A 24,909-nucleotide genomic window follows, 5' to 3' on the forward strand; every position below is an offset into this window, starting at 1 on the left:
GGATCCCTATAACTCCATAAGAGGGGACATTATGTAGCGTTCCCAGAGTCTGGGCTTATTTCAATTCAAAACGAATGGACAAAGAAAATTGCAATCGCAGGCAGATTCAGAACGCCTATCATACTTCTGTAAACAAGGAGAAAAAGTGCATGTCCTGTTTGTAATTCAGTAAGATGCACAAGAAAAAAGTCAATGAACAGAGCTTTATCTTCCCTTCAGAAGAATTATAAGACTCTCTCACTCTAGTTACTACCAAAATTGCCAGAGCAACAAACTGCACCAAAACCAAAAAATGAAATATAAGTGAATTCCCTGTTAGTAACCATATCCTGAGTAGACATATTCTGGACATCTGCCTAGTCAGCTCAATGCAAGCCTGTGATGAGGAACTACTCTCTCGACTTTGCCTATTCGATGAGGTGGCCACAAAATGTGTGTGACTCTACCTTGGGCTAAGCCTAGAGGAACCTGTGGAAGAAAGCACAATTCTAAGGTCAGACTGGATACATCTTGTCTTGCTACATGAAAACAATTTCCATACATTTAGATGTTGGCATGTCGCAAACATATCAGTTCAGAATGATAGGAATGAAGTGTACGACTTCTCTTTGCTTAATGCTAACTCTTAAGAAAAAAAACAATCAGATTGCTAATCACAACATCCACATGATCCACCATTAAAACATGTGAGCTGAATACATAAGTAATATTTTGGATAGTGGTTTTAATGATTTTATGCCATGCACCAAAGTAATTAAATCTGATACTGAATTTCCCAAAATAGTAGCTCATAAGGTGTTGAGGAGATATTTACTTGCAGTCTTGCAGATGAAGGGGAAAAAAAGAAAAATTAAATTACAAAGAATTATTTTCATGCCAGCTTGTCAAGGTTATGCCTTTGATAGCTTGATGCATCAGAAAGCAATTTCAAATTCAGGAAAAGAAAATTCCCTCCCAAGTCAGCAGGATATATCCATAGCTTCTTCAATGGTGAAAAGGTAAATGAAGACCAAACATGTGCCAATACAGGAAATTTCCATTATCATTGACAAATAGGATACAATGAAATTATTTATCATTGAATGCTACATAATAAGAACTAGCAATGTTCAAGAAAGCATCACTTCAAGTGCATAAAGTCATTGCTTATATTCAAGTTCAAGAGATACAATGAAGTTCAAAACATTCGAGGCACTATTTAGTTTGCATATAATATCTGGAATGGGATGGGGAATATATGGAACTGAATGAACAATAGAGTACAATGTATATGGAATAACAATAATTATTCTATCTGTAACTAGATCTTGTTCCCTCCGTCATTAAACCCTCACCAGACTTACCACCACTACCACTTCAAAGCAGAGCCTCTTAGTACAAACCTCACCGGTCACCGCCACACCAAGTCTAGGGACAACAAACATCAGGGTGTAACTTGATGTTCAAAAAAGTAAAAGGGGTAGCACTACTTGGGAAAGGGGCAAGGAGGGGCATTGGTCCTCCTAGAGCTGTCAATTCGAGTAAACGGGCCGGGTTTGGGTCGGGTCAACTCGGGTCGGGTCAATTCAGATTAATTCCATAACCTATGCAGGTCGGGTTTGGGTTGGGTCATGCTTAAGTCGGGTCACGTCGGGTCATACTTCTTATCGGGTTTGGGTCGGGTTAATAACAGGTCGGGTGAACAATAGGTCGGTTTCGGGTTTTCACGGGTTAAAAAGGGTTAGGGTAATTCTCGGGTTCGAGTCGGGTTCGGTTCAAGTCAATAATTTGCGGGTTAGAATCAGGTCAGGTCACTCTCGGGTTTGAGTCGGGTTCGGTTCAAGTCAATAATTTGCGGATTATAATCAGGTCGGGTCATTTTCAAGTCGGGTCATTCTTGTGTTCAAGTCGGGTTCGGTTCAAGTCAATAATTTGCGGGTTATAATCAGGTTGGGTCATTCTCGGATTCAAGTCGGGTCATGTTCAAGTCAATAATTTGCAGGTTACGATCAGGTCCGGTCATTTTCAAGTCAGGTCATATTCGGGTTCAACTAACTATAAATAGATAATTATCATTTTTATTAAGCTAATTATTTCCTTTGACTATAATATATATGGCAATATACTAGGGAACAATAGTCCGGAAAGGTATTAGGGACCATTGCAAACATTACGACAATTTTTATTTTCGGGCGAATAAAAGTCAAAAAAATTCCAAATTTGAAGTCTAATAATCACGTATTTTGCGAAATTTTAGAGGTTTTGGAGCTCGGTGTCGAAAAGTATTGAAATTTTAGGGAATACATCCCGGGGTCATATAATGCCATTTGGAACTATATAGGATCATTATATGTTGTCATAAATGTTCGTGTTAGGCTTAAGTTCATAAAATCAGTGCAAGTTGTAAACCAGTAAATTGGCCGTTTAAAGGCAAATTGGATAGTTCCACCAACCCAATTGGATGCCCGAAGGGTATTAAGGAAATGGTAAACATTTCGGAACTTTTTTATTTCCGGGGGAAAATAAGTCAAAAAATTCCAAAATTGAAGGCTAATATCCATGCTTTTTGAGTAATTTAGGAGGTTTCGAGACCCGGTGTCAAAAACCTTAACAATTAGGGGATACATCTCGGGGTCACATAATGCCGTTTGGAACCGTATATGATCATTATATGTTGTCATAAATGTTCGTGGTAGGTTTGAGTTAATGAAATCGATGCAAGTTGTAAACCGGTAAATTGGCCGTTTAAAGGCAAATTGGATGGTTTCACCCATCCAATTAGCCTCCCAAAGGGTATTAAGAAGCATGGTAAATATTTCGGCAATTTTTATTTCCGGGCGAAAAAAAAGTAAAAAAATTCCAAAATTAAAGTCTAAAATCCATGCTTACTGAAATTTTGGAGATTTCGAGGCCCGGTGTCGGAAAGCCTTGAAATTTTAGGATTACATCTCGGGGGTCATATAATGTCGTTTGAAACCATATATGATCATTATATGTTGTCATAAATGTTCGTGGTAAACTTAAGTTTATGAAATCGGTGCAAGTTATAAGTCGGTAAATTGGTTGTTTAAAGGCAAATTGGATGGTTCCACCCACACAATTGGAATCCCGAAGAGTATTAGGGACCATGGTAAACATTTCGGTAATAAGTGGTTTATTTGACCATTTATTGTGTTAATTTAAACCCGGTTTTGCATTCATTTCCCCTCTTTCTAACCCGTTTTTGAATGAAAATGTTTTATTTTGGCCTTGCCCCCTCTTGGTTTGTGTTTGTCCATGTTTTGCAGGTTTATTGATTCAATTTGGCAAGCATTCGATGCATAGATTTTGTTTAAGGCAAGAAAATTAGAGAAAGGAGAGTCCGCTCCAGCCGGTGCGGGCGTGCACCTCTCAGGAGCGGGCGCTCCAAAATTCCTGTAAACTTTCTGCCTAGTGCACCCTTTGAGGAGCGGGTGTGCACCTGTGAGGCGCGAGCGTGCACCTGGGAGGAACGCCCAAACTTTCAAAACTGCCTATATTCTAAGTCAGCTGGAGAGGGCGTGTGGCAAGCTGGAGCGGGCACTCCTCGCTTGGAATCCGTTTTCTTTTGACGGATTTCCCTATATGTTTCGGGGAGTATAAATACTTCCCCTTTAGATCATTTGTAACCTAGACAGAAATAGCCTAGATTTTAAAAACTCTTAGTTTGAAGCATTAATTTAGCTTAGTTTTCATCGAATTAATCATTGTAATAGTTGGTTTTAAGATTTATCCTCAAACATTTGGCACTTTGTATTCAACATTTCCAAGCTTCAATTAGTAACTTCCTTCTACCTTTCTCCATTAAATTTATGATTTTATTTGTTCTTGCATGATATTTAAATCTCTTTAGTTCTTGATAATTTGTTATTGGATGATAGTTATTTCAATTGTTGATCACTTTTCCCAATTATTGAAGAAAATAGAACCCTAATACTTGGTTGCATGTTGATAAACATGAGTTGTGAGTAGTCTTCTTGCTAGGGGTTGGGTGAAGCTCAACCTTTTGGGTTAATTATGCAAATGTGGGAGAAACATTGATGTTTGTATTGCAATTAAATTGATTATATGAGATTGCTTGTTAGTTCTTCATGATAGGACTATCTACCCTTGACTTAGGAGCTTAATAGCATGATATGCTTAGTTTGACATGGGAATGTAAATTGAGTATGTCATTACTCATTGCAATTTGATTATGTATCATCTATTGCTAGACTAATGAGGAATCTAAGTTTAGTAGAGTGAGTTGTTTTCTAATTGCTGAGGTCGATTTTACATATAGTCCTTGCTATACCTTGTCTATTTTACTCCCCGTTTGCCTAATTGCCTTGGTTGAGTGGATCCCATTCCCTAGTGTCTTTAATCCATCGATTTAGAATCATAGTTTGTTTGTCTACTTGACGAACCCCAATTGACCATAAACTTCGAATTAGCTTAAGTGTTAAGATCTTTAGCAACCATATCCCGTTCTTTGTGGACCGAACTTTTACTTATCATTATGCTTGGTTTGTAGGGTGTTTGTTAATAAATGTGTTTAATTGAGTGTGGAATGTGCGACCGTTCTAACGCCCATCAAAATGGCGCCGTTGCCGGTGAACGGTGTTGTTGATTGCTAATTGATTACTTGAGTCTAGTTCACCATAAAACAACAAAAATTCAAAAAGAGTGTTTCTTTTTGGCTACACTTGTAGCCTTGTTACTAATTACAATTGTTGAGAGTGTATGCGCAGAAATCATAACAGGATTTTGGTGCCTTACGATTCCGAGATTGAGCAAACCTATAGGAGGAGAAGGAGAGCCGGTTCTAGGCCATTAACTACTTCCCCAACTAGGGTGGTCAATTTCGAGGAAAGACAAGAGCAAATGGCTGACGGGGAACAATCGGTCCAAAGAACTTTGAAGGAGTTGGGAACTCCGAGAGCTTATAGAGCTTCAAGTGGCATTGCTCTGCCCGTTATTCAAGCCAATGATTTTGAAATACGCCCCGCAATGATAAATTTGATCGAAAGGAGGCAATTTAGTGGAGCAAAACATGAGAGCCCTCTTGCACATTTGAACGAATTTGAAAAATATTGCAATACGATCAAGGTAAATGGGGTAACTCAAGAATTTATGAGACTAAAGCTATTTCCTTTCTCCTTGATAGGAAGGGCTCTTGAATGGCTTGAGAAAGAAGTAAGGCCAAACTCCTCGAGAACTTGGGACGAGGGTACCACGGCTTTCTTAGGGAGATTCTACTCTCAAACGAAGACGGCCGAGGCAAGGGCTTTGATACAAGGTTTCCGTCAACAGGCTAGTGAAACCATTTATGAGGCTTGGGAGAGGTATAAAGAATATCAAAGGGAGTGTCCCCATCATGGCATTCCGACATACCAAGTGCTTCAAATTTTCTATGGAGGCTTGAGCCCACAAGGAAAAACTAGCCAAGATGCGGGAGCGGGTGGCCCGATTATGAACAAGACGGAGGAGCAAGTCATAGAGATAATTGAGGATGTGGTGAGGCACCACATGGATTGGCAAGAAGGAAAGATAGAGTCTCTAAACAAGGGAGGAAATGCGGTTTACTCCATTGATCACCTTAACGCCATCAACAATTTTGACATCCCAAATCGGCAACCTTGGCAAGTAGATGACGTCCATCAAGGCAAAACTAGAGACCTCTAGTTCAACACAAGAGCATCCCTCCCAAGCTAAGGGGAAAGGTATGAATTCTAACCCTTCTCCTTCTAATAACATGCCACATGGGTGTTTGTTTTGTGAAAATTGTGGGTCATATGACCATGATACCTCTTCTTGTAATTATGATTCCCAACCTCAACCCCAATATGAAGATGGTAATGATAATGAAAATGAACAAGTCAATGCCTTGTCTTATGATAATAGACCTAGGAATGACAATCAAAGATACTTACCACCTAATCCAAGAGAATAAGGGGAAAATTCCTATAACCAAAGAGGAAATGATTATGATTACCATAACCAAAACCAATGGGGAAATAGGAACCAAAGGGACCAAAATCCCCAAGGTAACTACAACCAACAAGGTGGTTATAGTAACCATAACCATAATAACCAAGAGAACTATGGGAATCAAGGGCAATATCACAAAGGGGGAAACTCTAATAATAGGAATAATTGGAACAACAATAATAATAGAGGTTCTTCTGATCAAAATGCTTTCAATTCAAATGTGAGAGGTAATAGAGCTCCCCAAGATAACTACTATGCACAAGCACCACCTACTAGGTCTTGCTTAGAGGAAATGATGGAAAGTCAAACCAAAATGTTCAATACTTTCATGGCCTCTAGTGATCAAAAATTTAGTGAAGTCATCACTTTTAATAAAATGCTTGAAACACAAATTTCTTAATTGGCCAATGCTTTGAAGGAAGGGACTAGCACTTCCAAACTTCCACCCCAAGGACTAGATCCCAAGAGGCCCGTAAATGCTATATCAAGTAGGAGTGGTAAAGTTTTGGAAGAGAGTGTTCCTAAGAGAAGCAATGAGAGAATGAACATGAGTGAGCCTCCCCTTGAGAGTGATTTTGAACAAGAGAGAGAGCAAAACCATGAGAATGAAAAAGAGAAAGAATGTGAGAAAGAAAAAGAATTTGAGAAAGAAAAAGAATGTGAAAAAGAAGAAGATTTTGAAAAAGAGAGTGAAGAGAAAAGAGAAAAAGAGAGAGAAACAAAACAATTGCAAAAGCTACCATATCCTCAAAATTTATTAGAAACAAATTAGATGTGCAATTTGGAAAGTTTCTTGAAACATTGAAACAAATTCACCTTTTAATTCCTTTTACCGATGCTATCAAGCAAATGCCTAACTATGCTAGGTTTTTTATTTGAGTGGAAGGAGAAAGTGTGAATTGGTGGAAACGGTGAATCTCACCGAGAATTGTAGTGCAATTATTTGACCACTTATTGTGTTAATTTAAACCCGGTTTTGCATTCATTTCCCCTCTTTCTAACCCGTTTTTGAATGAAAATGTTTTATCTCGGCCTTGTCCCTTCTTGGTTTGTGTTTGTCCATGTTTTGCAGGTTTATTGATTCAATTTGGCAAGCATTCAATGCATGGATTTTGTTTAAGGCAAGAAAATTAGAGAAAGGAGAGCCCGCTCCAGCTGGAGCGAGCGTGCACCTCAAGAAGCGCTCCAAACTTCCTGTAAACTTTCTGCCAAGTGCACCCTGTGAGGAGCGGGTGTGCACCTGTGAGGAGCGGGCGTTCCTCCCCAACCTTTCAAAACTGCCTATATTCTGAAGTCAGATGGAGAGGGCGTGCAGCAAGCTGGAGCGGGCGCTCTTCATGTGGAGCAGGCGCTCCTCGCTGGGAATCCGTTTTCTTTTGACGGATTTCCCTATGTGTTTCGAGGAGTATAAATACTTCCCCTTTAGTTCATTTGCAACCTAGACAGAAATAGCCTAGTTTTTAAAAACTCCTCTTAGTTTGAAACATTCATTTAGCTTAGTTTTCATCAAATTAATCATTGTAATAGTTGGTTTCAAGATTTATCCTCAAGATTTGGCACTTTGTATTCAGCATTTCCAAGTTTCAATTAGTAACTTCCTTCAACCTTTCTCCATTAAATTTCTAATTTTATTTGTTCTTGCATGATATTTAAATCTCTTTAGTTCTTGATAATTTGTTATTGGATAATAGTTATTTCAATTGTTAATCAATTTTCCCAATTATTGAAGAAGTTAGAACTCTAATACTTGTTTACATATTGATAAACGTGAGTTGTGAGTAGTCTTCTTGCTAGGGGTTGGGTGAAGCTCAACCTTTTAGGTTAATTATGCAAATGTTGAAGGAGTTGTATCTTCGATAAGTGCAATTACTACATATATCAAGGATCACTATTATGGAGATAATAAGTTCGTTCTCTTGGGGCGTCATCATCTGTTGCTAGACTATGAGAGATGATCTTTGGGCTAGTCAAATAGTCCAAAGCCCGCTTGAATGGATCCTATGAGGTCACACACAAGGGTATTGGGTTAAGCAAGTTAGAGGCCCATTAATGGGCCTCATGAGCAATTAACTAATCATGAAATGGATTTGGAGATGAGATCTATAAATAAGATCCATGCCTAGGGTTGCAATTAAGAAGTCATAATAGTGAATTTTGACATCAAGGCAACCAATCCCAAAACCCTTATTCCCTCTCTAATTCACGGCTCCCTCTCCTTCCCCTTTGGACTCACGGCCGGCCACCCTTGGTGGCGCGTGTGGTGGTTCGTTGCTCGCACTTCTCCATAGAAGGTCAATTGAAGGCTTCAATTGCAACTAACTAGCATTAGTGGAGGTCTTAATCTGTGCCCGTGGACCAAGTAGAGGAATCACGCTTGAGGTTCTTTATCTCCCATTGTTCTTGCTCGATCGCACGTGGAATCACGCTTCAAAGGTACAATTATATGTTCTTTATGTGTTATGCATTAGATCTTGGGATTAGGTACTGTATGAATATGATTCATGTTTATTTCTGCTGCGTAGTACCTATAATTCCCTACAGTGGTATCAGTTAGCCTATTGCATTTACGCATATTGACTATAATTCTTTGATAGTCCACAATTTTAATTCAATTAAGAGGGAGATTAATTTAATTATAGTTCAATTATTATATTTAATGTGATTAAAATTTTGGAATCGATTAAATGTGATTTAATTATGCTCAAAATAGCCATGAAGAGACCGAATTTTAGCCCTAATATGTTCGAAAATTTCGAACTCCCTAACCCTATTTTTCGAATTTTTCGAAATTCCTAGCCCTAAAATATGATTTTTGTGCTTGATTTTGATTTAATTCGATTTATTTTATGATTCATAATTTTAATCGGATTGATTTATGCATAAAAGTGTTTTATGTATGATGATCAATTTAATTTTAAAAGTTAGAATTAAATTGGATTAATTTTATGATGAACCCTAATTTTAAAGTTGAATGTGATTTAATTTTAATCTTATTGACTGATTTAATTTAATTTTAATAAATGTTATTTTAATTAAATTAAAAACAAAAAAAAAAAATTATTATTTTGGTCGGCAACCGCGGCTGGGTGGGCAGCAGCGTGCAAGTGTTGCACGGCTGCTGCCACGGCTGCCACAGCAGCTGCCCGCTGCTGCCTTGTGGCAGTGGCTGCTGTTATGGCAGCCAGTCACCGTGGCTAGCTTCGGCTAGCCAACCACGGTGGGCGGCGGTGGTGGCTTGCGGTTTTTTTTTTCAAAAAAAAAAAAAAAAAACTGTTTTGAAAAATTATTTCAAGATAATTATGAATTATTTTGGGATAAAATCAGTTTTATTTTGGATGAGATAAAATATTTTGAAAATATGATCTTTTATTTTGAAAGATAAAATCGATTTTATTAGGATAAGATCAAATATTCAAAAGTTGTTATATTTGATATTATCCATAATTAAAGTTGTTAAATCGGTAATTATCCATAATTAAAGTGGTTAATTTTGGATAAGATTTGTTAGGATATTCTGAGCATATTCCAAAAGGATAATAATTGATTTAAATAATGTGATTATCCCATAATTAATTTTGGATATAATTGATTTAAAATTTTGTGATTGGCTAGTAATTAGGATAGAATTTCCTAAATTTGTTAGGATAATCTTTGAGGATAAATATGATTTATCTTTTAAGATTAAAATAAGATTTGATTCTATCTCATGACTAATTTAGAATATATGATATTTTATAATTGGTTATGAATAATATATGATATTATCTAATTACAGTAATTAATTAAAAATATGAGATATTTTGGTGCCATGTTTCCTTAATTATGAACATTCAATGTTGTAGTTTAGGAAAGCATGATGAGTGATTTATTATGTGGCACTTTATAATATATGATATTATATACTGCTATATAGACTAGTATGGCCCATAGATTCTAAATACGATCTGCGCATCGTTTCGTATTTTTGTAATCTAAATACGGTCTGCGTATCGTTAAGTATTTTTGTAATTTATTTTATTTTATTTAAGTAGTAGATAGAATAGAATAGTATTACAGGTTGCAGTTAATCCAAGAAGCCTATGAAGTGAAGGCCCAAAGGAGCAAGGTGGATAAGATCCATGAAGGTTCAAGTGGGAGCTTTTGCTTTATTAGTTTTCTTAGGATTAAGGGGCCATACTATGTCATGTTTTATTTATGCATTAGTAGATTATGCATGTTAGATTTTATTTATGTTGTTTGATGATGCGCTAGAGTTCACTAAATAATCACAACATAATGAATCTAGGTCCCAGTAATATTGAGGTTGCTTTGCCAATCAAAAACCCGATGAAACCTTTGATATTTATGATGGGTCATGCCAAAGCAGGGTGTCATATTATATCTTAGGGGAGTGGGGGTAAAACAAATTTTACACTTTTGATTGGTTATACTCAACAAGGTTACCTAAAGAGTTTAGAACCTTAAAGCTAAGGGTAATAATTAAACATGTGATGGATAATTATTCAACCAAGAATTACAAAGAGTTGTAATCAGTAAAGAGTTTACTCACCTTGAAAATGTAATGGTTGATGGTAGGGCCAAAGTCCGGTCAATCATCGCACAAATAAAGGATCTTGGAATCATTCTATTCAATAGGGATCAATTATATTGAATGAATGTTTTAAAGTTACCAGTTTTATAATCGCTTATGGTACTTTAAAAATTTTTATTAAACATAATTGAATTTTGCGTTTACTTTTAAGTAACATGTCGTTCTAATTTTATTATTATATAATCTCCTCGATTGAAAATAAAGTTGAGAAACGTTCTCAAAAGGTTAAAAGATAATCCATAAACCTATATTCCAACTTTGTTAAGATAGTTCTAAAAGGCAAGTTTTAGAAATCCATGTCACATGTCTAAGGTTGGTTTTATTCAAAATGTTTGAGTAAAATTCCAACACATCTTCATTTAGAAAAGTGTTTCAAGGGATATAATGAGATGGGAGGTACAAAGCCTCTAAAAGACAAGTATAGAAGTCCAATAAAATCTCTTATCTTCAATATGATTGAATATAAGAAAGTGATTGGAAATCTCTATGATCAAAAGTTGATCAAATGACGCTATTCTTCATCTACTTTATATAAGAGTTAAATAGTTCATTAAACTCTAATATGAATGATGATTGAATAGACTTAGCAAAATCATAAAATGTGCTTAAAGTAGTTAAGCAAAGCATCATTTTGAACCTAAGAGAAATGTTCTAAGTGGCTCAAATGGGAAAGGTTTAGGTATATATGAGGATTGCATTAAGAAGTTATAGGCCAAGAAATGCAAACAAGTTGCTACTTCTCAAACCTAAAACTACTTACATGCTAAAAGTTGTTATGAACAACAAATGTTTCAAATTAAATGGACCAATTCCACCTGATTAGAAACTACCTCATATAGTTGGAAGGTAAAAGAATGGAAATGTTCCAATTTAAGAAGTATATTATAGAAATTGATTTAGCACATTGATACTTCTTGGACATATGATGTCTTGTTTAGTTCTCTCATTGAGAATGAGGTTGAACTAAATGAAGAAGTATGGCTAAGGGAGAAATAAATCTACAAGTTTAGAAGCAAATGTTGCTACTTCACAAGTAGAATCTACGAGTCTAGAAGCAAAAGTTGCAACTTTACAAGTAAAAGCTATATTTCACCTTATCTTGTTATTGGCTAGAATTAAATAAATGTTATTCATTCTTGCCATCATCAAAACACCATTCAATGTTAGTACTGACTAAGCATCGAAGATTCAAAAACGTGGAATAAATGTTATTTTATGCTTCATTGAGTCTAAATGTGTTTTTGAGTTGCTAAATAGGTTTAAAGTTCTATATGATAGAAATAATTGAACCATTTCTATAAATGAATTGTCTCTAAAATGTCAAATAATTCAAACAAAAATGAACATTGCATGCGAAAGATCCAAAGGGATGGACTTTCAATATCATTGGATTATGAATCCATTGATATATGTAATTATCATTATAATTTGAAATTTTGACTAAGTCACCATTTAGAGAAATGATGATGTGAACTCGAGGTCGAATACATATCGATGTAAGAAAACCAAAGGTTCAAAGGCTAGAGACGGACAATGAAACTTCATTTGTGATATGATCACATGTGCTTAGTTGAAGCATAAGAGTGAAAATTTTGAAAAGTTCAAAATGTTCAGTATGAAGTTCAGTATCAACTTGACAAGATAATGATTACATTACAATATGATTGTAATTGTGAAAATTTAAGTCAAGACATATACTTGGCAACACATTCAAAGTATTGTGATATGATCGTAATAATGAGAATTTAAGCCAAGACCATGATGAACATCCAAGAGTTGTGAAATCGTTTTACGACAAACTCCGAAAGAAAACCTTGTGAAGTGTTTATGAAGGGAGCTATCAATCTATATAAGATATATTTTGATAATGGATGTAAATTACCTATCTTCCAACCATTGTTCAAGGGATATACTTTTAAGATAAGCTACAAAACTAAACAAACTACATAAGTCAAATCAAATTGTAGCAAAGACTTCATATGTGATATGGATAAGAAAAGTTCTTATTAAGTCTTTCTACAAAGCAAGGAATAAATATTGTATTAAATCGTTTAACGCACGATCAATTCCTATACATAGCACGGGGTACTACTACACAAATCATACTTAGCACAAAATGTTTGTTGCTCAAGTAGGTGCCCTTATGGAAATTGTTCCAAAAGGTCAAGTGGGAGTAGTATAAATCTCGAAAAAGTTCGAGAAAAGCAACAAACAAACATGGCTCAAACCATGGTTGGTTCACCCTATGCTAAATGTGCCTCCTCAAAAAGGCAAGTGGGAGTATAAGAATCTCGAAAAGTTCGAGAGCCTTGAAAGAGTTCAAGAAAAGTGATTTCGAAAATCTTGAAGAAATTTGAGAAGTAATCGAATCAAAGCAACAATATGAGCATGATTCACCTCATGTTACAAATGACAACGCGTGGTCTCATTAAGTGTAATGGGAATAATAACCATGTGTCGAAGGTAGTACATTCCAAGTGCAAATCCTCTATTGTCGTTTCTGATTGAAAACTAAACAAAGTTGTTGTATGAGTTTCAATTGTTGCATAAAAACCCACAATGATGACTAGCATATGTAAAACTTAGCCAAAGAAATATGATTTCATATTGACTAAGAGTTCTAAAATATTCATTTTGGAACATGATGATAATGCAAGTAACAAAGATGATTTGACAAGTTATAACTCCAAATGGTTTAAAAACCAGGAAATCTGAAATAGATTCTAAGTCTGTAATCTGAAATAATTTGCCTAATTGGATGAGACCCATTATAAGCAAAACAGACAAGAAAGAAAAATGTTTTCTAACTAAAGCAAAGACTTATTAAGGGATTCAACTAATTCATAGTATGACTATGACTATGATGAAAACTTTATATTAGTCATGTTACAAAGATCTATTAAAGATATTTTAGTGATTACTACCTTATAAGATTTGGTAGATGGACTTCAAAACACTTTCTTGAAATTGTTCATGAAAGAAGATTTGTATATGATACAATCAAAAGTTTGAAGATCCAATAATCCTAGGGATGCATAGCATCATGGAGTTAGTGTTCTTAATTTTATGAGTAAATCAAATCGTTTGATGTTCTCGTAAAATGAAGAAAAGGTCATGTGTGTACAAGATGTTTAGTGGGAGCTATGAAGTCTTCTTGGTCTAGTACAAAGAGCAATTATTCATTTCTTGAACGGTCAAGTGATGGCTAATGCATTTTGTATGGAAATCTTGAAGAAGAAGATGAGTACATTTGGGATTCAAAATCTATAGAGATAGGTTTTGATGGATGTTTGAGCTTGGTTAAGAAACTTATATTGATAAGATTCTTATAAAGTTCAACGTTATATTGAAAGGAGTTTCAATCCCATGTAACATGGCACATTGCTTAATGATTCAATACTTTGAGAAAGTTTGATGAAATTAAGGTCTTGAGTGATGATCCTTATGCAGTTTGCAAAGGATGAATCATGCATATCATGGACTATACTCGTCTATTTGATTCACATGTTTTAAGAACAAGTGATGATAGATTTCAATCAAAATCCAATATAACGTTGGAATACAAATTAAAACTCCAGAGTTCCTTGCGAAAGGACGAAGGAAAATTCTTAGTGTATGGAGATGAAAATGATTATAAGATTTAGAAATTGCAAAATTCATGTTTATGAGAATGTCTCATGAACTCTACTTAGTAAACTACTAAACCCCTTCCATTTCCAAAGCATGAGAAACATGCTAATGAAATTAGATTGAGGCAAATGATGTAATTAGAAGTTGTATTTGTTTTTAGAGAAAAACAAGTTACATATGTAATACATTCATTTGCAGAATTATGTTTATCAATTGAAACAAAGTTTCAATCTTATTTAATCGTGGTTTCAAGATTAAATAAAATGTCCAAAATAATTATGAATTGATGGGCTTATCAAGTTGATGACCTGGTGAATGAAACCCAACAGGTGAACTAAATTCATATATTATTTAAGTTCCTAGTTCGGAATCATTAAACTGGACATAAATGATTTCAATTCATGGACTAGCATGTAAGATTGATTGGATAGCGCAGTTTCATGGGCTATAGGAGCGTAGTGAAGCTCGGTCAATCACATGGATATGCATGAATGATGCATGATCGAACTATAGACCTACTTTGAAGTTCAAGTATAGAGCTTCCGGATATATTAGTGGATTCCTTTGACATGAGTGGAACATTGATTTCATTCAATGAATGTTATGGCTGTGGTACACTCAAACGTCTGCCCGTAACTGGAGATTATAAAGGGTGTTTCCCGGTTATTTCAGAAATTGAGTGGGAGCTTTGGTTGCCACAAGATTGGATTGAGTCTACCTATTTAATTAGGAATGTGTCTTATTTTGGCCTCTTGAAGAGGGAGAATTCAGAAAATGCATGGCCGTGCACAAATGGATTACATAGTAACCATTTATTTTGTAATTCTCACTCAGTTTTCAAGAAAAGATTTGTAGACTAATATGATCACGACATGAGATGCAATCATATTATCAAATCGACACACATTGACTTAAGGAATTTGAATATTGCGCACTTGTCTCAGACAAGTGGGAGATTGAAGGAGTTGTGTCTTCGATAAGTGCAATTACTAGATATATCAAGGATCACTATTATGGAGATAATAAGTTCGTTCTCTTGGGGCGTCATCATCTGTTGCTAGACTATGAGAGATGATCTTTGGGCTAGTCAAATAGTCCAAAGCCCGCTTGAATGGATCCTATGAGGTCACACACAAGGGTATTGGGTTAAGCAAGTTAGAGGCCCATTAATGGGCCTCATGAGCAATTAACTAATCATGAAATGGATTTGGCTAGCATAGTTAGATTGGAAATAAGTTTTAGGCTTTTGACATGGGCTCTTATTTAGAGATGAGATCTATAAATAAGATCCATGCCTAGGGTTGCAATTAAGAAGTCATAATAGTGAATTTTGACATCAAGGCAACCAATCCCAAAACCCTTATTCCCTCTCTAATTCACGGCTCCCTCTCCTTCCCCTTTGGACTCACGGCCGGCCACCCTTGGTGGCGCGTGTGGTGGTTCGTTGCTCGCACTTCTCCATAGAAGGTCAATTGAAGGGTTCAATTGCAACTAACTAGCATTAGTGGAGGTCTTAATCTGTGCCCGTGGACCAAGTAGAGGAATCACGCTTGAGGTTCTTTATCTCCCATTGTTCTTGCTCGATCGCACGTGGAATCACGCTTCAAATATACGATTATATGTTCTTTATGTGTTATGCATTAGATCTTGGGATTAGGTACTGTATGAATATGATTCATGTTTATTTCCGCTGCGTAGTACCTATAATTCCCTACAAACGTGGGAGAAGCATTGATGTTTGTATTGCAATTAAATTGATTATATGAGATTGCTTGTTAGTTCTTCATGATAGGATTAGCTACCCTTGACTTAGGAGCTTGATAACATGATATGCTTAGTTTGACATGGGAATGTAAATTGAGTATGTCATTACTTATTGCAATTTGATTATGTATCATCTATTTCTAGACTAATGAGGAATCTAAGTTTAGTAGAGTGAGTTGTTTCTAATTGCATGAGGTCGATTTTACATATAGTTCATGCTATACCTTGTCTATTTTACTCCCCGTTTGCCTAATTGCCTTGGTTGAGTGGATCCCATTCCCTAGTGTCTTTAATCCATCGATTTAGAATCATAGTTTTTTTTTGTGTACTTGACAACCCCAATTGACCATAGATTTCGAATTAGCTTAAGTGTTAAGGTCTTTAGCAACCATATTCCGTTCCTTTTTTCTTAACTCTTACTTATCATTATGTTTGGTTTGTAAGGTGTTTGTTAATAAATGTGTTTGATTGACTGTGGAATATGCACCGTTCTAACGCCCATCATTCGGCAATTTTTATTTACGGGCGAAAAAAAGTGAAAAAATTCAAAAATTAAAGACTTATCCACGCTTTTTGAGAAATTTTGGAGTCTTTAGGGCCTAGTGTCTAAAAGTCTCGAAATTCTAGGAAATACATCTCAGGGTCATATAATGTCGTTTGTTACCATATATGATCATTATTTGTTGTCATAAATGTTCGTGGTAGGCTTGAATTAATGTAATCAACGCAAGTTGTAAACCGGTAAATTGGTCGTTTAAAGGCAAATTGGACCCCCGGAGGGTATGAGGGACCATGGTAAACATTTCGGCAATTTTTATTACCGGGCGAATAAAAGTCAAAAAATTCATAAATTGAAGGCTAATATCCACGCTTTTAGAGAAATTTCGAAAGTTTCGGGGCCAGGTGTCGAAAAGAAATGAGATTTTATTAGATACATCTCAAGGTCATATAATGACGTTTGAAACCATAAATGACCATTATATGTCGTCATAAATGTTCGTGGTATGCAAGAGTTAATGAAATCAGTGCAATTTGTAAACCAGTAAATTGGCCGTTTAAATTCAAATAAGATGGTTTCACCCACCTAATTGGACTACCGAAGGGTATTAGGAACCATGGTAAACATTTCAGCAATTTTTCTTTCTGGGCGAAAAAAAGTCAAAATATTCAACAATTGAAGACTAATATCCACGCTTTTTGAGAAATTTTTGGGGTTTCGGGGCTCGGTGTCAAAAGCTTTGAAATTTTAGGGGATACATCTCGAGGTCATATAATACTGTTTTAAACCATCAATGATCATTATATGTTGTCATAAATGTTCGTGGTAGGCTTGAGTTAATGAAATCGGTGCAATTTGTAAACCAATAAATTCGTCATTTAAAGGCAAATTGGATGGTTCCACCCACCTAATTGGACTTCCGAAGGGTATTAGGGACCATGGTAAACATTTCGGCAATTTTTTATTTACAGAAGAAAAAAAAGTCAAAAAATTCAAAAATTTAAAGCTAATATCCACGCTTTTTGAGAAATTTTGGAGGTTTCGAGAACCGATGTCGAAAATCCTTTAGATTTTAGGGGATACATCTCAAGGTCAAATAATGTCGTTTGGAACCATATATGATCATTATATGTTGTCATAAATGTTCGTGGTAGGCTTGAGTTAATGAAATCGATGCAAGTTGTAAACCGGTAAATTGGCTATTTAAAGGCAAATTGGATGGTTCCACCCATCCAATTGGACTCCCGAAGGATATAAGGGATAATGGTAAACATTTCGCCAATTTTTATTTACGGGCGAAAAAAAGTCAAAAAATTCCAAAATTGAAAGCTAATATCCACGTTTTTTGAGAAATTTTAGAGGTTTGGGGACCCAGTGTCGAAAAGAATTGATATTTTAGGGAATATATCTCGAGGTAATAAAATGTCGTTTGGAACCATTTATGATCATTATTTGTTGTCATAAATGTTCGTGGTAGACTTGAGTTAATGAAATCGGTGCAAGTTGTAAACCGATAAATTAGCTGTTTAGTGGCAAATCGGTGGTTCCACCCACCCAATTGGACTACCGGAGGGTATTAGGGACCATGGTAAAAATTTCGGAAATTTATATTTTCTGGGGAAAAAAAGTAAAAAAAATTCCAAATTTGAAGGCTAATATCCATGCGTTTTGAGAAATTTTTTAGGTTTCAGGACCCGGTATCAAAAAGCTTTGAGATTTTAGGGGATACATCTCGGGGTCATATAATGTCGTTTGGAACCGTATATGATCATTATATGTTGTCATAAATGTTCGTGGTGGAATTGAATTAATGAAATCGGTGCAAGTTGTAAACCGGTAAATTGGTCATTTAAAGGCAAATTTGATGGTTTTACCCAGCCAATTGGACTCCCGGATGATATTAGGGACGATGGTTAACATTTTGGCAATTTTTATTTCCGAGAGAAAAAAGCCAAAAAATTCCAAAATTGAAGACTTACTTCCGGGCATTTTTCGAAATTTTGAAGGTTTCGGAACTCAGTGAAAAGTCTTGAAATTGCAGTGAATACATATTGGTGCCATATAATGCCGTTTCGAACCATATATGATTATTATATGTTGTCATAAATGTTCGTGGTACGCTTGAGTTAATGAAATCGGTGCAAGATCTAAATAGGTAAATTAGTCGTTTAAAGGCAAATTGTATGGTTCCACCCACCCAATGGGACTCCCGGAAAGTATTAGGGACCACGCTTTTTGTGAAATTTTGGAGGTTTTGGGGCCCGTTGTCGAAAAGCCTTAAGATTTTAGGGGATACATCTCGGGGTCATATAATGCCGTTTGGAACCATATATAATCATTATATGTTGTCATAAATGTCCGTGATAGGCTTGAATTAATGAAATCGATGCAAGTTATAAATCGGTAAATTGGTCGTTTAAAGGCAATTTGGATGGTTCCACCTACCCAATTGGACTTCAGGAGGGTATTATGGACCATGGTAAACATTTTGACAATTTTTATTTCCGGACGAAAAAGTCAAAAAATTCAAAAACTTAAGGCGAATATCCACGCTTTTTGAGAAATTTAGAGTCTTCGGAGCCCGATTTCTAAAAGTCTTGAAATTCTAGGGAATACATCTCTGAGTCATATAATGTCGTTTGGAACCATATATGATCATTAGTTGTTGTCATAAATGTTCGTGGTAGGCTTGAGTTAATGAAATCGATGCAAGTTGTAAACCGGTAATTGGACCTTTAAAGGCAAGTTGGATGGTTCCACCCACCCAATTGGACTCCCAAAGGATATTAGTGACCATGGTAAACAATTCGGCAATTTTTATTTTCGGGCAAAAAAAAGGCAAAAAATTCCAAAATTGAAGGCTTATATCCACGCTTTTTGAGAAATTTTGGAGGTTTCGGGGGGGTATTAGGGACCATAATAAACATTTCAGCAATTTTTATTTCCGTGCGAAAAAAAGTCAAAAAAATTCTAAAATTGAAGGCTAATATCAATGTTTTTTAAGAAATTTCGAAGGTTTCGAGGTCTGGTGTCGAAAAGAAATGTGATTTTAGGGGATACATCTCGGGGTCATATAATGCTGTTTGGAACCATAAATGATCATTATATGTTGTCATAAATGTTCGTGGTAGGTTTGAGTTAATGAAATCGGTGCAAGTTGTAAACCGATAAATTGGTCGTTTAAAGGCAAATTGGATGGTTCCACCCACCCAATTGGAGTCTCGGAGGGTATTAGGGACCATGGTAAACAATTCGATAATTTTAATTTCCTGGTAGAAAAAAATCAAAAAATAAAAAAATTCCAAAATTGAAGGCTTTTTGAGAAATTTTAGAGGTTCGAGGCTCGGTGTCGAAAAGGTTGAAGATTTTAGGAGATACATCTCGGGGTCATATAATGCCGTTCGGAACCATATATGATCATTATATGTTGTCATAAATGTTTGTGGTAGGCTTGATTTAATGAAATCGACGCAAGTTATAAACCGGTAATTTGGCCGTTTATAGGCAAATTGGAAGGTTCCACCCACCCAATTGAACTTTCGGAGGGTATTAAAGACCATGGTAAACATTTCGACTATTCTTATTTCTGGGCGAAAAAAAGTCCAAAAATTCAAAAATTGAAGGCTATACGCTTTTTGTGAATTTTTGGAGTCTTCGGGGATCGGTGTCGAAAATTCTTGAAATTCTAGGGAATACATCTCAAGGTCATATAATGTCGTTTGGAACCATATGTGATCACTATTTGTTGTCATAAATGTTCGTGGTAGGCTTGAATTAATGAAATCGGTGTAAGTTGTAAAACGGTAAATTGGACGTTTAAAGGCAAAATTGGATGGTTCCACCCACCCAATTGGACTTCTGGAGGGTATTTGGAACCATAGTAAACATTTCGGCAATTTTTATATTTGGGCGAAAAAAGTCAAAAAATTCCAAAGTTAAAGGCAAATATACATGCTTTTTAAGAAAATTCAAATGTTTCGGGACCTGGTGTCGAAAAGCATTGAGATTTTAGGGGATACATCTCGGGGTCATATAATGCCGTTTGGATGCATATATGATCATTATATGTTGTCATAAATGTTCGTGGTAAGCTTGAGCTTATGAAATCGGTGCAAGTTGTAAACCAGTAAATTGGTCGTTTAAAGGCAAATTGGATGGTTTCACCCAGCCAATTGGACTGAGGGTATTAGGGACCATGGTAAACATTTCGGCAATTTTTATTTACGGGTGAAAAAAAGTAAAATAAATACCTAAATATTCACGTTTTTTGAGAAATTTTGGAGGTTTTGGGAAAAGCTGTCAATTCGGGTAAACGGGTCGGGGTTGGGTCGGTAAGAGTGGATTGGGTCAATTTGGATTAATTCCATAACCTTTACGAGTCGGGTTTGGGTTGGGTCATGCTTGAGTCGGGTCACGTCGAGTCATACTTCTTATCGGGTTTGGGTTGGGTTTAGGTTGGGTTAATAACAGGCAGGTTACATTCGGGTCGGGCGAACAATAGGTCGGGTTTAATTCGGGTTTTCACGGGTTAAAACGGGTAAGGGTAATTCTCGGGTTCAAGTTGGGTTCGGTTCAAGTCAATAATTTGCGGGTTAGAATCAGGTCGGGTCATTCTCGGGTTTGAGTTTGTTCGGTTCAAGTCAATAATTTGCGGGTTATAATCAGGTCGGGTCATTCTCTGGTTCAAGTCGGGTTTGGTTCAAGTCAATAATTTGCGGGTTATAATCAGGTTGGGTCATTTCCAAGTCGGTCATTCTCGGATTCAAGTTGGGTTATGTTCAAGTCAATAATTTGCAGGTTACAATCTGGCGGGTCATTTCCAAGTCAGGTCATATTCGAGTTCAACTAACTATAAATAGATAATTATCATTTTTATCAAGCTAATTATTTCCTTTGACTATAATATATATGGGCAATATACTAGAGAACTATAGTCTATAATTTAGGAATATAATTATCTCCTTTGACCATACAACAAATATATACTATATTTCACTCTTAAATTTGAGGATGATGCTCCTTTCTTTTGCTGGCTTGGTCTCCCTAGACAAAATGCTTTGATCAACAATTATAAGGTGGTCTAAATTGCATTTAAGATGATTTGAAATCGAGTCAGGAACAATTTGGGTTGAATTTAGGTTGGGTCAATAACAAGTCGTGTTAATTTCGAGTCGGGCTAGTAACAGATCGGGTTGAATTTTTGGGTTGGGTAAGTAATAGGTATGGTAAAATTCGAGTCGGGTCAATAACAAGTCGGGTTGAAATTGGGTTAGGTCAATAACAAGTCGGGTTGATTTCGGGTCGGGTTTGTAACAGGTTGGGTTAAATTCGGGTTGGGTTGAATTCAGATGAGGTTAGTAACAGGTCGGGTTAAATTCGGGTTTTGACGAGTTAAAACAGGTTTGGGTCAATTTCGGTTCAAGTCGGATTCGGTTAATAATTTACGGGTTACATTCGTGTCGGGTCATCTCCAGGTCAGTTCATGTTCAGGTTCGGGTCACACGTACTCGGGTCTAGGGTTGGTTTCAGGTCAGGTCAGGTCGGGTTTAGGTCACCATTTTTTCGGGTTCAGATGGGTCGGTTAATAATCGGATTTGTGTCGGTATTTCGGGTCGGGTTAATTTTTGACAGCTCTAGGTCCTCCCAAGAAAGAAGGGGGAAGGAAACAATGGTCAGATAACAGAAAGGGTTAATCTTACATGTATAAGCTGATATATGCAAGCGAAGGGGGAGTAGCAATGCAGGTTGAATTGGGGGGTCGTTATGGAGGAGGTGAAGAAAAGAACTCGAAGTTGCTTAGGAATTGATCTGATATTCCCTGAGTCTTTGCTTTTGTACATTATATTCACATGTGAAAGGAAATGGGAAAAACCGACATCCTCCCATCAGTATGCCAACCCCATGCTCATTGTGATTCTTACATTTTAACTTCTAAGTTTCTAAGCATGGGCCCCACAGGTTTCAGTTTTACAAAATTCCCAACAGACACTAGGTTGAGGTTTGACATAATACAAACCTAACTTCAAATCAAAAATCGATTAAAGCGTTTCAGTTCAATAAGGAGTCACTTACTGGACCGGAAGATCTTGAATCAGCACTGGAAGCTACATCATCTCCCTCCACCCAACAATGGCCCTGAGGAATATTCACTGTATCATGTGAGTCAGACAGATTGAGCCAATCACCAGGCATAGCAATGATCCTCTTCACATGTCTCTCCTTGTGATTACTTGGGGACCTAGCGTATTTTACAACAACAAACGCGAAAACATTAGAAAAGATGCCAAGGTGTTGAATACAGACAGCACTGCTAAAAATTCTACTTAGAATAGTAACTAGGAACAAACTTAAAAATGACAGCCACAGAAGCTAACATATATAAGGGAGATATTGAATAGCAAAAACGGTAAGGATGATTGTATGAAACTTATGCTTTCAATCATGTCAGCAAGAAGCAAGCATGTTACATTATTTAACAACCAAATCAAGAAGCTTTATGAGAGACTCACAAGAAAATTATAACATCACCACGTGAAAAGTTGTAATTCTTGAGGCAAAATTTCTCCACCAAAACATAGTCTACAAAATAACAATCGATGTATAGTTAGCCACGCCTAAAAAACCTATCAAAAGCATTTTCTTCATCATTAGACATTTCCTTACCTTTAAAATAACTACGTGCAGGATTGAATGTAGGAGACATAGAATGTCCAGAAATTCGTGAGACAGATGCAAATCGGTCAGAAACAGTTAGGGATATGATACCAACTGTAAAACATTTTTTGGCAACACCCCACCAATAATTAGGAGTAGCCATCCAAAATTTTGTAACTCAATAATCGTCAACTGAAATCTGGAGTCATCCGCTTCAACTTTCAATGAATAGGATCACAAAATGGTTTGCATATATATCAAGCCAAATACCTGGTATTAATCAACATTAATCAGTCCAACATTTCTACATCAATCAGAGTTTAAAGGTGTTGAAAAAAAGTGCAAAATACAATAGTACCCGCCTATTCGATTCCTCTGTACAAGATCATTATATAAGATTAGCTGTTTATAGCATCCTTATATTAATTCGAAACCTCAATATACTTCCTGAATGAGCTCAAAAATGATAGAAGCATGTAATTTTCGCTCAGAACATACTTATTCTAATTTTTATTTCAATGGCTTTTAAAAAAAACGCCAGAATTTATTGTCACAAAGTAGAATGCTGCAGAAATTCTTCCAATTTCAACTCACTATAGTCTATACCAAATCACCAAGTAAACAAAATATAATTCAGTAATCAGCAAGTTCTAGAAAAATGCATACTTTAATCTGTAATACTACTACAATTTAATGAATTACCCAAATTGATGAAGATAGAAAACCTAATTAATAAGAAACAATCAAGTCCCTAAAAACTACCAAACAGTTTATCTAAACTTTGATTTGAGCTTGCCAATGAATAATTGAGGCATGAAAAAATCAGTTTGAACACGAAAGAGTTAAGCAATGGAAGATTAATTACCTAGCAAGTGACTCTGGATTTCAATTTCTGGAAAAGATTGAATTTGCCCCAAATCTTTTCCTCTCAATATTGTAATTTGAACCTCAATTCCTCAATTTTGAGGAAGGAGGAAAGAGCCTTGTGCCGTACTCCAATAGTAAAATAGTAATCAGTTTGATTTCTGAGATATAGTGTAAAATGGTTGGGGCCTCGGGGGTAAGGGTTCTTTTTGCGGGTCATTTGGATCGGATATGAGTCGGATTTATTTGAATCTTCTCACTTTCTAGTTTCTAAGAGTAGTCGGGATCAGGATCAGCTTTGGATTCAAGCTTCGATCATTGGGTTACTACTTACTAAACAACCAAACACGTCCATCATGATTATTGATGCACTCATACACCGATGGTTTATAATTACAAGACATTTTAAGATATGATAACGAAGGGTGAGACGAGGCATGAATGATATAGTTTGAGGCATCAAAGAGGCTTCTTGAGACCCGTTGGACGCCTTGGGAAGCAACTCAGTGCTTAATCTTGTCAAGTTTAAAAATGTTTATCGAAGATCAAATTTGAAGCCCATAATATTTGTCTTAAGTCTCTTGCGGTCTATGGTGAGTTTGAAAAAGTTGAAAATTGTCCAAATTTGAAGGTTACTCACTTAATTGTTTTTTTGGACCAATTTTTAGGAAATCCTTTCATCCGTAAAGTGATTGCGTGGTGTGTTTTCCAAGGTTATTAAAATTGATTTGGAAACATAACAGACCTACCACTAAGTGCATAAAGTCTCGAGAATGAGTTTGGTACAACTATATAACCATTTTGAAAATTTGTTGAAGTAGTAGCCAATAGAAGCAAGAGATGATTCCAATTACTAAGTAGGAATCTTTCAGTGACATGGGTTATCAAATCAAAAACCACCCATTACCATTGTTGATACATGGGTTACTTATGGAGTACA

At 36.0% G+C, this 24,909-nt stretch overlaps 1 protein-coding gene and 1 non-coding gene across 2 annotated transcripts; both read right to left on the reverse strand.

The window, feature by feature from the left end:
* Positions 1 to 88: 88 nt before the first annotated feature.
* Positions 89 to 24,102, reverse strand: LOC145634300 (uncharacterized). Its single transcript, XM_081685721.1, has 5 exons — positions 23,971 to 24,102; positions 23,115 to 23,375; positions 22,961 to 23,030; positions 22,524 to 22,689; positions 89 to 468 (listed from the first exon to the last, which is right to left on the reverse strand). Exons 2-5 carry the CDS (start codon positions 23,266 to 23,268, stop codon positions 361 to 363), a joined length of 498 nt encoding a protein of 165 aa, XP_081541847.1. The 5' UTR covers positions 23,269 to 23,375; positions 23,971 to 24,102; the 3' UTR covers positions 89 to 360.
* Positions 5,255 to 5,360, reverse strand: LOC145637425 (small nucleolar RNA R71). The gene has a single exon (XR_014114211.1). It is a non-coding gene; the product is annotated as a small nucleolar RNA R71 (small nucleolar RNA).
* Positions 24,103 to 24,909: the final 807 nt, after the last annotated feature.

This window comes from Chenopodium album, chromosome 6 (genome assembly GCF_948465745.1).
Source record: "Chenopodium album chromosome 6, dcCheAlbu1.1, whole genome shotgun sequence".
Classification (NCBI taxonomy): Eukaryota; Viridiplantae; Streptophyta; class Magnoliopsida; order Caryophyllales; family Amaranthaceae; genus Chenopodium; species Chenopodium album.

Coding starts and splice junctions, on each gene's coding strand:
- LOC145634300 (XM_081685721.1), bottom strand. CDS start 23,268: ATGGCTACTCCTAATTATTGGTGGGGTGTTGCCAAAAAATGTTTTACA. Junction 23,031..23,114: donor TGCACGTAGTTATTTTAAAG/GTAAGGAAATGT, acceptor GTTATTTTGTAG/ACTATGTTTTGGTGGAGAAA. Junction 22,690..22,960: donor GGTGATGTTATAATTTTCTT/GTGAGTCTCTCA, acceptor AAAATACGCTAG/GTCCCCAAGTAATCACAAGG.